The following is a 12,965-nucleotide window of genomic DNA, read 5'->3' on the forward strand; positions in this document are numbered from 1 at the left end:
ATGATAACTACAACCATTACTTTACAAGGTTATAGTAAATACTTAATATACAGTATTTACATAATCCCGATCCCTTATTGGAATTGCTGCACTTTGTCCTAATGCAAAAAAAATTAAATTACACAGCTGAAGTGTACTAGGTGCCTCCACACGAAGTAGACCACCATTTTGATGGCTGATCCAATAGAGCTAACAAAGCTGCCCATTAGTAAATGGTAACATTATTGTGCCCATTTTGGAAGTAGCTTGTTGCAGTGTTTCATTGATGTCCCTACTGAGAAAATCTGGTTCAGTTTACACAGGGGCTGACCATTGTGTGTACATGATCAGTGCTTGTCAAAAAACCAAAACAGATATATTTGAAGATTAATCTGTAGATTAATTTCAATATGCAGTGCAGTTAAACTGACTAAAAGAGCAGAAGATGCTATTTGTAAAATATTCCCAGTCACACAGTAGTAGCAGAAAGTAGAAAAAGATATTTAGCAAATATACCAAAAGAAAATATTAAGAACTTACTGCAGTCATATGATGGGCAGCAATCACCTTCCAGAAGTATAGGGGTAGATTCGAATCCAAGAGGGCAGCTCCTCACATGGCTCATGCAGTAGGTACTGTTACAGACTGTGGGTAGAGAAATAACATATCCTAAATCTGTACCCAAACTGCATTAACAATAATTAAGAGCAAGTTTTGAATAGCACATGGCCACTGAGTTCCCTTACGGCATTCATTCTGCAGGCAGCATGGTTGCTCGGGGTTAGGTAGCTGCACAGTTATGAATCCTTCCTTGTCACATGTGATGGCAGCTGGTTCAGGACACTTCAGCGGTCCACATTGTACAGTGAGGGAATTAGGTTCACAGACACACTCCTTGCAATTGCTTGTCCAGGTCTCAGAAGGCTGTAGGCACATGAAATATTATTTCATTTTAAATGTAAGAAATTGTATTGCCAGTGAACATCTTACAGAAGTTAACAAACCCATGCTACAGACTATAATGGTGCTATATAAGTTAATGTTAATACTGTAATAATGTTAATAATGCAATGAGAAGACTTTTTCTATACAGCCAGGCATATACCACTTTATTCTATGGCAAATGCGCTACCTTCCTGCTCTATGAATGGTGACATATTAGACCCCTTCAACATGCGAAAAAACTAAAAATATGAAAAGTTGGTAGCAGTAGTTTTTATAACTACAATTCTGTTTCCCATCAAAACTAATAATTTGAGAACAGTGTTTAGAAGGGCATTGTATTGTAGCTTCTGTCATTGGTATACGTTTTAATTCCTACTCACACTTTTGGGCATTCCATCAGGTCCAACGCAAGCTGAAAAAGATTCACAGATAATTTTTTTTTTTTAAACATGAACACATTATGACAAGGATTGAAAAAGTAATAAATGGATTAGAGGGATTCAGAAACATGGGTGAACTAGTTGGTAATATAATACATAAATAGACATTCCAGATGGTTTTTGGCTCTGTATTATACATTACTATAATTATTTGGTAGTCAAATGTTACAAAACTGGCTACAGTAGTTCTGAAAAATACATAAGAAATGTAACTACTTGGTAGAGATAAGCAGGTCAGTTCACCTGAAGCTTTGTATAGAAAATTAATTACATGAAAATAGGAAATTACTAGTCATAGATTATGATTCTATAGTCCCTTTCAAGTCAGTGACTTGGTTAAATAAAACTTAACTGTTTCCTTGTTTCTGCTATATTTAGTGATGTTGTGTTTTATTTTGAATACTTACAGCAACTCTTAACACAGGTATCGGTATAGGAGTTGAAGAGAGTGGCCCCTTCAGGACAGAAGCAACCTTCAGTTTGACCAGTGCTGAGGTTCTGTGTGTTTCTGTAATGAGAAAAACAGAAGTATATTTTTACTGAAAATTAACATGTTTTGGTTTACACTTTTGCCCACAAGGCCCAATTGTCTGGCTGCTCCATACCCTTATTGCTGAAGCCATGTCCCAAGATTACAATCCTCCATTTTTCCCATATACATATAAAATAAATACATTGAAATAATCTGATGCCATGATTAAAGGTAAGTTATTAATGTGCAAAAATAAAAAAAATGTTTGAAAATCATAGAGTGTTGCCTCTGATCACAGAAGCCTGGAACCTTTGAGGGTTATCCTCTAATCCAGACATGAATAGTATATAAATATTTTCTCTTTGAAGGCAAAAACAGTAGCCCTTGGCCATATTTGAGCAAATCCTGTTCACAAGATCTTGCCTACAAAGGGTTGTTGAAATACTCAATTAATATTAACTGTGTTTATAACCTTACACTAATCCACACTTTGATTATACTATATGTTCTAGTTTACATTTTACAGAAAAACTGAGGGGAAATCTGTAGCTAACTGCTGAAGTTAATACTTACTTGTTATCACAGGTCTTAACATGCACGGGTCCACAAGCATTGTATATCTTTCCAGCAGGGCAGTCATATGCTATGTTACAGAGAAAAATAGACCATTAGAGTGTAATCTTTACAGTATAACAGACATCACAACCTAATTAGCTATACAAAAAATGGTCAGCAATAATTATTATTCCTTGTTTTTCTTTTTAATACAATTTCTGCACTCAAGAAAACAGATCAAAGTGCAGATATTTTAATCCAAAATGAAGATGTGCCCTGAATAGCACTTACGACAATGGCCTGATGTCTTTCTTCTCCAGTCCACGCAGACACCATTGGCAGTGCACAAGGTAGCATAAATCTCTAAGCTGGAACACTGCACTGAATCATTGCGAATTCGGCAGGCATCATAAACACATCCTTCATGATAAGGCTTTGGAGGTATGACTTTGTGGCACTCAGCAAAGACCCTTAAAGACAACAATCAAGGTATGTGAAATTTTCCTATCAATGCTACTGGAATAGTGTCATTTCTGTTATTATTTCTATACACAGAGTAGTATATGAATAAATAGAGAGAAAATAAATACATTCAATGATTATAACTTACTCGCTTAAGATCACATCACAAAGAGCTGAAGGTGGGCATGTTGGTGGTGGCTTTGTAGGCCCAGTAGGTGGTCTAGTTGGTGGAGGTGCTGGCACATTGCAATATGGTTTGTCTGTCACATTGACCTTCCAATGAGGAGCCATTTGGGAGCAGTCAGTTACAATTTTACCACTTGGCAGTCTGCAGTCTTCAGTGCTGTTGTTGCTGCAGGTGCCTGTTTTGGAAGAAAAACATTTTTTGATGTTCTAACTACAACAGTGTAGTATAAAAGAACACAGCAAACAGCACCCCTATTATGTATTTAGGTGATCTTTATCAGCAGAAATAATACACATTACATACCACACTGTCCTTCTGTGTTGTAACCAAATTTACTGAATGGCAGTTTAATTACAAAGATCATTCCACTAAATGAAATGTAAGCATCAATTTCCGGAATTTCCACAATCATGTTGATACCAGAACTGGTAATGGAAATGCCATTCTTGGTAAATCCTGGTGCGATCCAGTCATTGTTGAACCTAATCTGTTGGTAAAAGAAAGAAACTGTCATCTCAAAATAATATCAAAAATTTGCACAAATTAGCCTTCACTACTGGCTTAAACCTGAAAGTCTTTTTTTACCACCAATGAAGTCTATAAAGGAAATAATAACTGACTCATATATCAATTACCCTGTTTTTCATTTTTCCTTGGTACAACATCCGTGTCAACACAACCTCATTGGATTTATAGTAGATCAAGATAGACTGTGGACAGGACAAGCCATCCTCAGCATCACAGAAGTAGTTGTCAACAAGAACACGGAAGTTGTCATACTTGGGAGTGATTTGCTGCACAAGAACATAAGTGCAGTTGTCTAGGAAAGTGTAATAGATTCCATCGAAGGTGATGTAATGTGGATCACCCCATCCGCTGCAGACACCTATTAAATAAATAAATAGATGCATTTTTACATGTTAATAGGTTTCAGCATTTATAAATGTACTCCCATCAGCATTATACTTTATATCAGAGACTTACATTCACATTCATAATAGTCACAGCAGCCATCTTCACTCATCTTTTTCAGTGGTGGGAAGCCATTCACACAAGTCAGTGGTTTTTGTTCAGGGCAAGTCACTGGCTCGATGGTAATAACCTTGTTTCCATGGCACGTAGCCACCGTACAGTTGTCAATTTTCCATGTTTCATTGGTCTGTAGAGTACAAAAATAAAGGCCTCGTTTCAAAGCATTCATCCAACGGTATTTATTTAAACCCAGGTTTTCTGTGTACTGCAGATGTACTGAGTAAGAGCAACTGAAAATTCACACACTGTTCTAATATTTTACTATTACTGTTGCACAGAGTGAAACCATGTATATTTGAATTATTCAATTAGAATGAGGCAAATTTTAATTGCGTAAACTTTTTACTTGCAAAAAGTATGACAAATAGTAAAAATAAATGTAATCAATGTAAATACTATAAAGCACCACATAACACTGTACGGCATTGCAGACCTACCCCATACAGTATGTGGTTTGGTTGCAAAAATTTGAGGAACAGGTCCATATTTACAGGACCCTGCTACTTTGACCCCTATTATGTACTATCGTGGGGGAAAGTTGTAATCCTCTGCTCATATCCCTCGAGAAGGATGGAAAAAAAAAGACTTAGCCACTTAACTGGCAAATATTTTTTTTAAAATAACGCTCACTATTTGTCTTTGTACATTTTTTTTTAATGATTGAATTAGGTCAACATTTACTTATTTAGCCTATCCAACACAAATTTTATTTTTCAAAAATGTTGTTGTTTTAACAAATAACATAAATATTGATTTTTTTTAAAAAATTGGTAATTGATATATCGGACTATTGATGATCAGACCATTTCGACTTTGCATTTCCCCAGTGGCTGTTCCTCTGAACAGCTACCAGGTATACACTGGGTGGCTAAGAGCTGTCCATTTACATTCCCCTGTGGCTGCTCCCCTCTGGAGCCTGTGATTGGCAGCATGGCAGACACTAAAAGAGGGTGCAGGATTGCAGAGGGGTCTGGAGGTCCCCTCAGCCGCCCAGTGTTTGTTTCTGACTGGTAGCATCGTTTGCGACCATGTCAGGTAACTCACAGCCTGGTGTGCTCAGAAACAATGTGACCACACCAGGCAAAGGATTAAAACATACTGTAAGTATTGTTATAACAATAATGATAATAGACTGACTGTTATGATAGTTAATTACCTTTCTAGGCGGACATCCTTCTACTTCAGTTGTTTTGACAATTGTTGTTGTACTTGTCTGACTTGTTGTTGTGGGCTTAGTGGATTTTGTAGTTACAGGTGTGGTTGTTGTGTGTCTTGTGGATGTTGTGGTTTCGGGTGTGGTTGTTGTGTGCTTAGTGGATGTTGTGGTTTCAGGTGTGGTTGTTGTTGGCTCTGTGGATGTTGTGGTTTCAGGTGTGGTTGTTGTTGGCTCTGTGGATGTTGTGGTTTCAGGTGTGGTTGTTGTTGGCTCTGTGGATGTTGTGGTTTCAGGTGTGGTTGTTGTGTGCTTAGTGGATGTTGTGGTTTCAGGTGTGGTTGTTGTTGGCTCTGTGGATGTTGTGGTTTCAGGTGTGGTAGTTTTTGCTGGAGTGGTGGTAGATGTTATACAAGGTCCATTGAACCTTTCAGCCTCACAAAACTCATTACAGACAGCATAGAAAAGGCATCCAGCTTCATCAGTTTTATTGTAAATGATCTCTCCTGTAGCAGAAAATCACAAAAGTATGTTAGAATGTCATGTAATTGTAATTATGCAAACAATACATGTCACATTTGTGCTACTCAAATGCTGATTTAACCTATTAATAATAATAAAATTATTAATAATAATAATAATTATAAAAATAATAGTAATAATAATACTAAAAATAATAATCTACTATGCACATACATATACCTTTCAAATGGGTTGGGTATGAAATCCCAGCTGTCGGGATGCCTATAGTCAAAACACCGATAGCGGCATCCTGACAAAGTGAAGTTTCAAAAAATTTCAAAAATGCACACGAAGCAAGCACCTGCAATCAAATAAACACTTCACCCATACTTGCAGACCCCCAAAAGTCTATTTTGCTAGTTTTTAAGTTTGTACGTCCACGTCGTACTTTTTCACTCCCTTTTTCAAAGTGCTTTTTTGGGGGGTACCTCACTTTTTTGGGCATTTTTTTTGACACAGTTATCCTTTGGGGGCCTGTCCCAAGGGTGCTGAATGGTTTCCACACCTTTGCAACCTAAAACCGCAATTCTGCACTTTTTTCCGCCTGCTATTCAGGGGCAAATCTTTTTCGCATTGCATTCCATTTTCGTGTACACAGAAAGTATTTGGAAAGGAATACAGAGATAAGTTTCCGAGTGATGAAAAGTTGCAATCTGCTATACTTTTTCGCAGATCTCGGTTTTTCGCGGCTAATTGAGTAATGGGCTTCATCCCCTTTCAAATAACTAATGTTAAAGTGAAAATAGCATTAAGAGCTCTTATAAACAGATTTATAAACAAATCAAATTATCATTATATTTGGGTTAATGGAAATATTGGAAATAAATTACACAAAATGAAAATACCTGGTAAGTAGAATTTGTCATCTACATGACAGAAACAATGCTGAGTAGTCTTTTCTTCTGTAGTAGTCTGAGTAGCTGTAGTGGTTGTGACTGGCTTGGTAGTTGTTTCTGAAGTTGTTGTTGGAACTGTTGTGGTGATGATCTCTTTTGTTATTATTGTGACTGGTTTGGTAGTTGTTTCTGAAGTTGAAGTTGTTGTTGGAACTGTTGTGGTGATGATCTCTTTTGTTGTTATTGTGACTGGTTTGGTAGTTGTTTCTGAAGTTGAAGTTGTTGTTGGAACTGTTGTGGTGATGATCTCTTTTGTTGTTATTGTGACTGGTTTGGTAGTTGTTTCTGAAGTTGAAGTTGTTGTTGTTGGAACTGTTGTGGTTATGATCTCTTTTGTTGTTATTGTGACTGGCTTGGTAGTCGTTTCTGAAGTTGAAGTTGTTGTTGTTGGAACTGTTGTGGTTATGATCTCTTTTGTGGTTATTGTGACTGGCTTGGTAGTTGTTTCTGAAGTTGAAGTTGTTGTTGTTGTTGGAACTGTTGAGGTAATGATCTCTTTTGTTGTCGTTTTGACTTGCTTGGTAGTTGTTTCTGAAGTAGTTGTTGGAACTGATGTTGTTACAGCTGAAGTGGTAGTGGGGGCTTCACAATGACTGAAATCATCACAGCACTGAACTCTTATCTCATAATTATAGCACATTTCCAATTCTTTCCTTTGTTCTTCATTTTTGCAAACAAGACCAAAGTGGACATTACATATAACATCTTGACCAAGTTTATCAATACTGACACCAGGGAAATTTACAGCTCTACATTGGATATCTGAAGGTGTCTGACAGATAGACCCCCCTGATGCAATTATATTTTTATAGGTCTCATAGTCTCCTCCACCAATTCCAGATGATGGATGGTCTATATCAAACCAGGGTGACCATTTACATATTGGTTGACATTTTGTTGGAGTTGGTGGTGTAGACTCTGTTGTAGTCTCCTCTGGTGTAGTTATTATTACAACTGTTGTTGCACTTTCTGTGGTAATCAATTTACTTGTTGTAGGTATGGTGGATGTGGTTGTAGATTCAGTTGTTGTTGGTATTGGAGTAGTGCCAATTACTTTGGTAGTAGTTGGTGTTTCAGTAGTAGTTATAACTGGGGTTGTTTTTGAAATTGTAGTCAATGTTGTTTGTGGAGGAGCTGTGTTACAATGACTGTAGTCATCGCAACATAAAACTTTTATCTGGTAATTATAGCACTGTTTTACTTTACCAACTTGATCCTTGTTGTTGCACACTAAGCCAATGTCAACATCACATTGAACAATCTGTCCAACATTATCAATGCTGATGCCAGGGAAATCTTCAGCTCTGCATTCAATATTTTGTGGGTTCTTGCAAATATGTCTCCCTTTAGCCATTATGTTCTCAAAGGTTTCTTTGTCTCCTCCATTTAAGCCAGAAGTTGGAGTATCAACGTCAATCCATGTTGTCCACTTGCACTGTGGCTGACAGGGGTATGTTGTAACAATTTCTGTAGTTGAAGTTGTAGTTTCTGTTGTTGTTTTGGGAGTTGTAGTGGTTGTTGTAACAATTTCTGTAGTAGAAGTTGTAGTTTCTGTTGTAGTTTCGGGAGTTTCAGTTGTAGTTGTAGGTATAGTGGTTGTGGTTGTAGATTCAGTTGTTGTTGGTATTGGAGTAGTGATAATTACGTTGGTAGTAGTTGGTGTTTCAGTAGTTGTTATAATTGGGGTTGTTGTTGAAATTGTAGTAGGTGTAGTTTGTGGAGGAGCTGTGTTACAGTGACTATAGTCATCACAACATAAAACTTTTATCTGGTAATTATAGCACTGTTTTACTTTACCAACTTGATCCTTGTTGTTGCACACTAAGCCAACAGTTACATCACATTGAACAATCTGCCCAACATTACCAATGCTGATGCCAGGGAAATCTTCAGCTCTGCATTCAATATTTTGTGGGTTCTTGCAGATATGTCTCCCTTTAGCCATTATGTTCTCAAAGGTTTCCTTGTCTCCTCCATTTAAGCCAGAAGTTGGAGTATCAACATCAATCCATGTTGTCCACTTGCACTGTGGTTGGCAGGGGTATGTTGTAACAATTTCTGTAGTTGAAGTTGTCGTTTCTGTTGTCATTTTGGGAGTTGTAGGAGATGTTGTAACAATTTCTGTAGTTGAAGTTGTAGTTTCTGTTGTTGTTTTGGGAGTTGTAGGAGATGTTGTAACAATTTCTGTAGTAGAAGTTTTAGTTTCTGTTGTTGTTTTGGGAGTTGTAGTGGATGTTGTAACAATTTCTGTAGTTGAAGTTGTAGTTTCGGGAGTTTCGGTTGTAGTTGTAGGTATAGTGGTTGTGGTTGTAGATTCAGTTGTTGTTGGTATTGGAGTAGTGATAATTACATTGGTAGTAGTTGGTGTTTCAGTAGTTGTTATAACTGGGGTTGTTTTTGAAATTGTAGTCAATGTTGTTTGTGGAGGAGCTGTGTTACAATGACTATAGTCATCGCAACATAAAACTTTTATCTGGTAATTATAGCACTGTTTTACTTTACCAACTTGATCCTTGTTGTTGCACACTAAGCCAATGTCAACATCACATTGAACAATCTGCCCAACATTACCAATGCTGATGCCAGGTAAATCTTCAGCTCTGCATTCAATATTTTGTGGGTTCTTGCAGATATGTCTCCCTTTAGCCATTATGTTCTCAAAGGTTTCCTTGTCTCCTCCATTTAAGCCAGAAGTTGGAGTATCAACATCAATCCATGTTGTCCACTTGCACTGTGGTTGGCAGGGGTATGTTGTAACAATTTCGGTAGTTGAAGTTGTCGTTTCTGTTGTTGTTTTGGGAGTTGTAGGAGATGTTGTAACAATTTCTGTAGTTGAAGTTGTAGTTTCTGTTGTTGTTTTGGGAGTTGTAGGAGATGTTGTAACAATTTCTGTAGTAGAAGTTGTAGTTTCTGTTGTTGTTTTGGGAGTTTCAGTTGTAGTTGTTTCTGTAGTTGTAGGTATGGTGGTTATGGTTGTAGATTCAGTTGTTGTTGGTGTTTGAGTAGTGATAATTATCTTGGTAGTAGTTGGTGTTTCAGTAGTTATTATAACTGGGGTTGTTGTTGAAATTGTAGTAGGTGTTGTTTGTGGAGGTGCTGTGCTGCAATGACTGTAGTCATCGCAACAAAAAACTTGTATCTGGTAATTATAGCACTGTTTTACTTTACCAACTTGATCCTTGTTGTTGCACACTAAGCCAATGTCAACATCACATTGAACAATCTGTCCAACATTATCAATGCTGATGCCAGGGAAATCTTCAGCTCTGCATTTAATGTTTTGTGGTTTCTTGCAGATATGTATCCCTTTAGCCATTATGTTCTTGTAGGTTTCTTTGTCTCCTCCATTTAAGCCAGAGGTTGGCATATCAACATCAATCCATTGTGTCCACTTGCATTGTGGTTGGCAGGGCTCAAGTGGAGATTCTGTTGGTTTTGTAGTTGTAAATGTTTTAGTTATTACTACTGCTTCGGTTGTAGGTTCAGGGGTTGTTTTTGGAGTTGTTGATTTTTCTTTTGTTATAGGAATACTTGTTGTTTCTGAAGTTGTAGTTGTCTCTGGTGATGTGATAGAAATTGTAGTTAAGGTGGTTGTGGTAATAGGAGTAGTTGTTTCTGGTGTTGTGGTTGTCTCTGGTATTGTTGTTGGAGTTGGAGTTGAGATGGTTGTAGTTAAAGGACTAGTGACATCTGTGGTTGGTTCTGGTGTGGTTGTGGTTTCAGGGGTAGTAGGGGTGGTTGTAGATAGAGGAGTAGTTGTGATAGTGGTAGTTGTTTCTGGTGTTGTGGTTGTCTCTGGTGTGGTTGAGGTGGTTGTGGTTTCAGGGGTGGTTGTGGTAATAGGAGTAGTTGTTTCTGGTGTTGTGGTTGTCTCTGGTATTGTTGTTGGAGTTGGAGTTGAGATGGTTGTAGTTAAAGGAGTAGTGAGATCTGTGGTTGGTTCTGGTATGGTTGTGATTTCAGGGGTAGTAGAGGTGGTTGTAGAAAGAGGAGTGGTTGTGATAGTGGTAGTTATTTCTGGTGTTGTCTTCGGTGTTATTGAGGTGGTTGTGGGTTCAGGGGTTGTAACTGTAGTAGTTTTAGGAGTAGTGGTGGATGTAGTGGTTGTTTCTGGTGTCGTCGAAAGAGTAGTTGTTTCTGTTGTTGTTGATTGTTGCTCACAGTGACTGAAGTCATTACAGCAGAGAACTTTCACTTGGTAGTTGAGACATACTTTAAAGTCTCCTTCCTGATCTTCATTCTTACAAATAAGACCAAATGTAAGATTACACTGAACAACTTGTCCAATACGTCCAATTGGTTCTTTGGGGAATTTTTCGGCTCTGCATTGAATACCATCAGGTTTTGAACAAACATTTTTTCCTGCTGCTCGGATATTTTCATATGTCTCAAAATCACCTCCATCCTTACCCACACCTGGTGCATGAACATCAATCCATGTAGTCCATGTACATTTTGGTTGACAGACTGTTGGTGTTGGTGTGTTTGATGTAGCTGTACTAGCAGGAGTGGTTGGAGGGGAATTTGTGGTAACTGTGGTCGTAGGATGTGTTGTCTCTTTCGGAGTAGTTGGCTGTGTGGATGTAGGTGTTTCTTTTGTGGTAGGTGCTGTGGTGCTAACAGTAGTAGTTTCTGTGGCTACAGTAGTTGTAGCTGGTGTTTTGACTTCACAACTTTCAAATCTACAACATTGGACTCTGATCTGATAATTGTAGCAAATAGGTGGTAACTGGTCTTTGTTCAGGCAAATTAGTCCAAATGATGCATTACATTGAACGTCCTGTTCAAGCTCTGCTAGAGGTGTGTCAGGGAACCTCTCAGCTCTGCATTCTATGTCCTTTGGGTTGTTACAGATGGCATATCCTTTTGATTTTATATTTTCATATGTGTCAAAATCTCCATTCTCCATGCCTACTTCAGGATAACTAACATCAAACCACTGGGACCACCGGCAAACCTCTTTAACACAGATTGTTGTAGGAAGAGGTGTTGTTGTTCCTAAGTAATGACAATGAAAACAATTGGTATTGGGTTAGTTTATCATGCTTTTAATAATATCAATTGATAGATTATCTGATGGCATGTTATACCACTCTATTATGGATGAGATGTTCTAAGCCTTGCAGAGAGATTAAGTGGAGAGAGATAAAGTGCCAACCAATTAGCTCCTAACTGTCATTGTACAGGCTGTGTTTGAAAAATGATAAAAACTGATCGATTGGTATTTTATCTCTCTCCACTTTGTCTCTCTTTTAGCTTTGATACATCTCCCTTTATATGTTTATCATTGATTGCGACCTACCTTTAGTAGTAATGGGTTGTTTAGTTGTAAAGGTAAATGGTGTTGTTGCAGTAACAGGGCATGTGTAATAATCTTTGTAAATTGTGCCATTCTCCTTGCAGATAGCAATAAAACAGCCCCCAATGCCATCTGTGGTCTCATAAATAACATCATTGTAATTGTATATTTTACCCTGATATTCACAATGACAAGCTGTCAAGACAGAAAAAAAAATTACATGAAGAAGCAGTAGCACAATAGTATTTAATAATAATCTAAGTGCACTATTTCAGGAACAACATTAATAAATAATTACAAGTAAGGAATACATCATCCTATGACTATGCACTAATCACAACTTCAAGTTTCAGAGTATCCCATAACACAATTTAATTTCCTATAGAGAATCTGATGCTCAATGTTACCACCTATTGAACAAAGCATACTATTTTTTTCAATTTTGTATAACAAAAAACTTAAACAGTAATTCTATTCCAACAAATATGTTATTGGTGTTAAATCATCCATCTTATAAAAATAAGATAAAAACTAAAATAAAAACAAGCAGTGACTGGAACATAAAATACAAAATTACTATTAGAATAAGGAACATAAGAAGTAAATGTATGATGTGTGGCCACCTTTCATCTAAGTTCTAAGTAGTAGACAAATGCAGTGTAAAGTCTAGATATCTGTGCTCCGTTAGCAATTAATTAAAGGGTACCCAAAGTCTCTAGAAAGGGATACCTGCATGCTTTTATCATTGTGTAACTATAGTAAGTCTAGAACTTTGTGCTCATTATAGCAAAATTTTAAAGGGTACCCAAAGTTTCTAGAAAGGGATACCTGCATGCTCCACCACCATGCTGCTTCACTAAATCACCATTTAAGGTTATCATTGGGAAGTTATTAAAATACTTCACTACCTCTATTAATCTCACAATTGTGGCTGGGAAGATTTGCAGTCACATGCCTCCATCTAACACTGTATTTCCACCTCAGTTCCTTCTGTTCAGTATGCACAGCCCTTTGATATATACT

General features: G+C 37.4%; 1 protein-coding gene across 1 annotated transcript in view; it reads right to left on the bottom strand.

Moving 5' to 3' along the window:
- Positions 1 to 12,965, bottom strand: part of MUC5AC (mucin 5AC, oligomeric mucus/gel-forming) — a 48,459-nt gene that overhangs the window by 13,797 nt on the left and 21,697 nt on the right. Inside the window, exons 30-44 of the mRNA XM_088470980.1 lie at positions 11,946 to 12,137; positions 10,036 to 11,641; positions 6,593 to 9,744; positions 5,392 to 5,731; positions 5,229 to 5,319; positions 4,025 to 4,199; positions 3,676 to 3,926; positions 3,344 to 3,527; positions 3,002 to 3,215; positions 2,683 to 2,861; positions 2,410 to 2,479; positions 1,772 to 1,872; positions 1,305 to 1,336; positions 726 to 903; positions 520 to 624 (exon numbers count right to left, since the gene is read on the bottom strand). Of these exons, the coding sequence (XP_088327106.1) occupies positions 520 to 624; positions 726 to 903; positions 1,305 to 1,336; positions 1,772 to 1,872; positions 2,410 to 2,479; positions 2,683 to 2,861; positions 3,002 to 3,215; positions 3,344 to 3,527; positions 3,676 to 3,926; positions 4,025 to 4,199; positions 5,229 to 5,319; positions 5,392 to 5,731; positions 6,593 to 9,744; positions 10,036 to 11,641; positions 11,946 to 12,137 (6,870 nt within the window). The remainder of the gene's footprint in view (positions 1 to 519; positions 625 to 725; positions 904 to 1,304; positions 1,337 to 1,771; positions 1,873 to 2,409; positions 2,480 to 2,682; positions 2,862 to 3,001; positions 3,216 to 3,343; positions 3,528 to 3,675; positions 3,927 to 4,024; positions 4,200 to 5,228; positions 5,320 to 5,391; positions 5,732 to 6,592; positions 9,745 to 10,035; positions 11,642 to 11,945; positions 12,138 to 12,965) is intronic.

Source organism: Taudactylus pleione, unplaced genomic scaffold, assembly GCF_031769625.1.
Source record: "Taudactylus pleione unplaced genomic scaffold, aTauple2 ptg000109l, whole genome shotgun sequence".
In the NCBI taxonomy this organism is placed as follows: domain Eukaryota; kingdom Metazoa; phylum Chordata; class Amphibia; order Anura; family Myobatrachidae; genus Taudactylus; species Taudactylus pleione.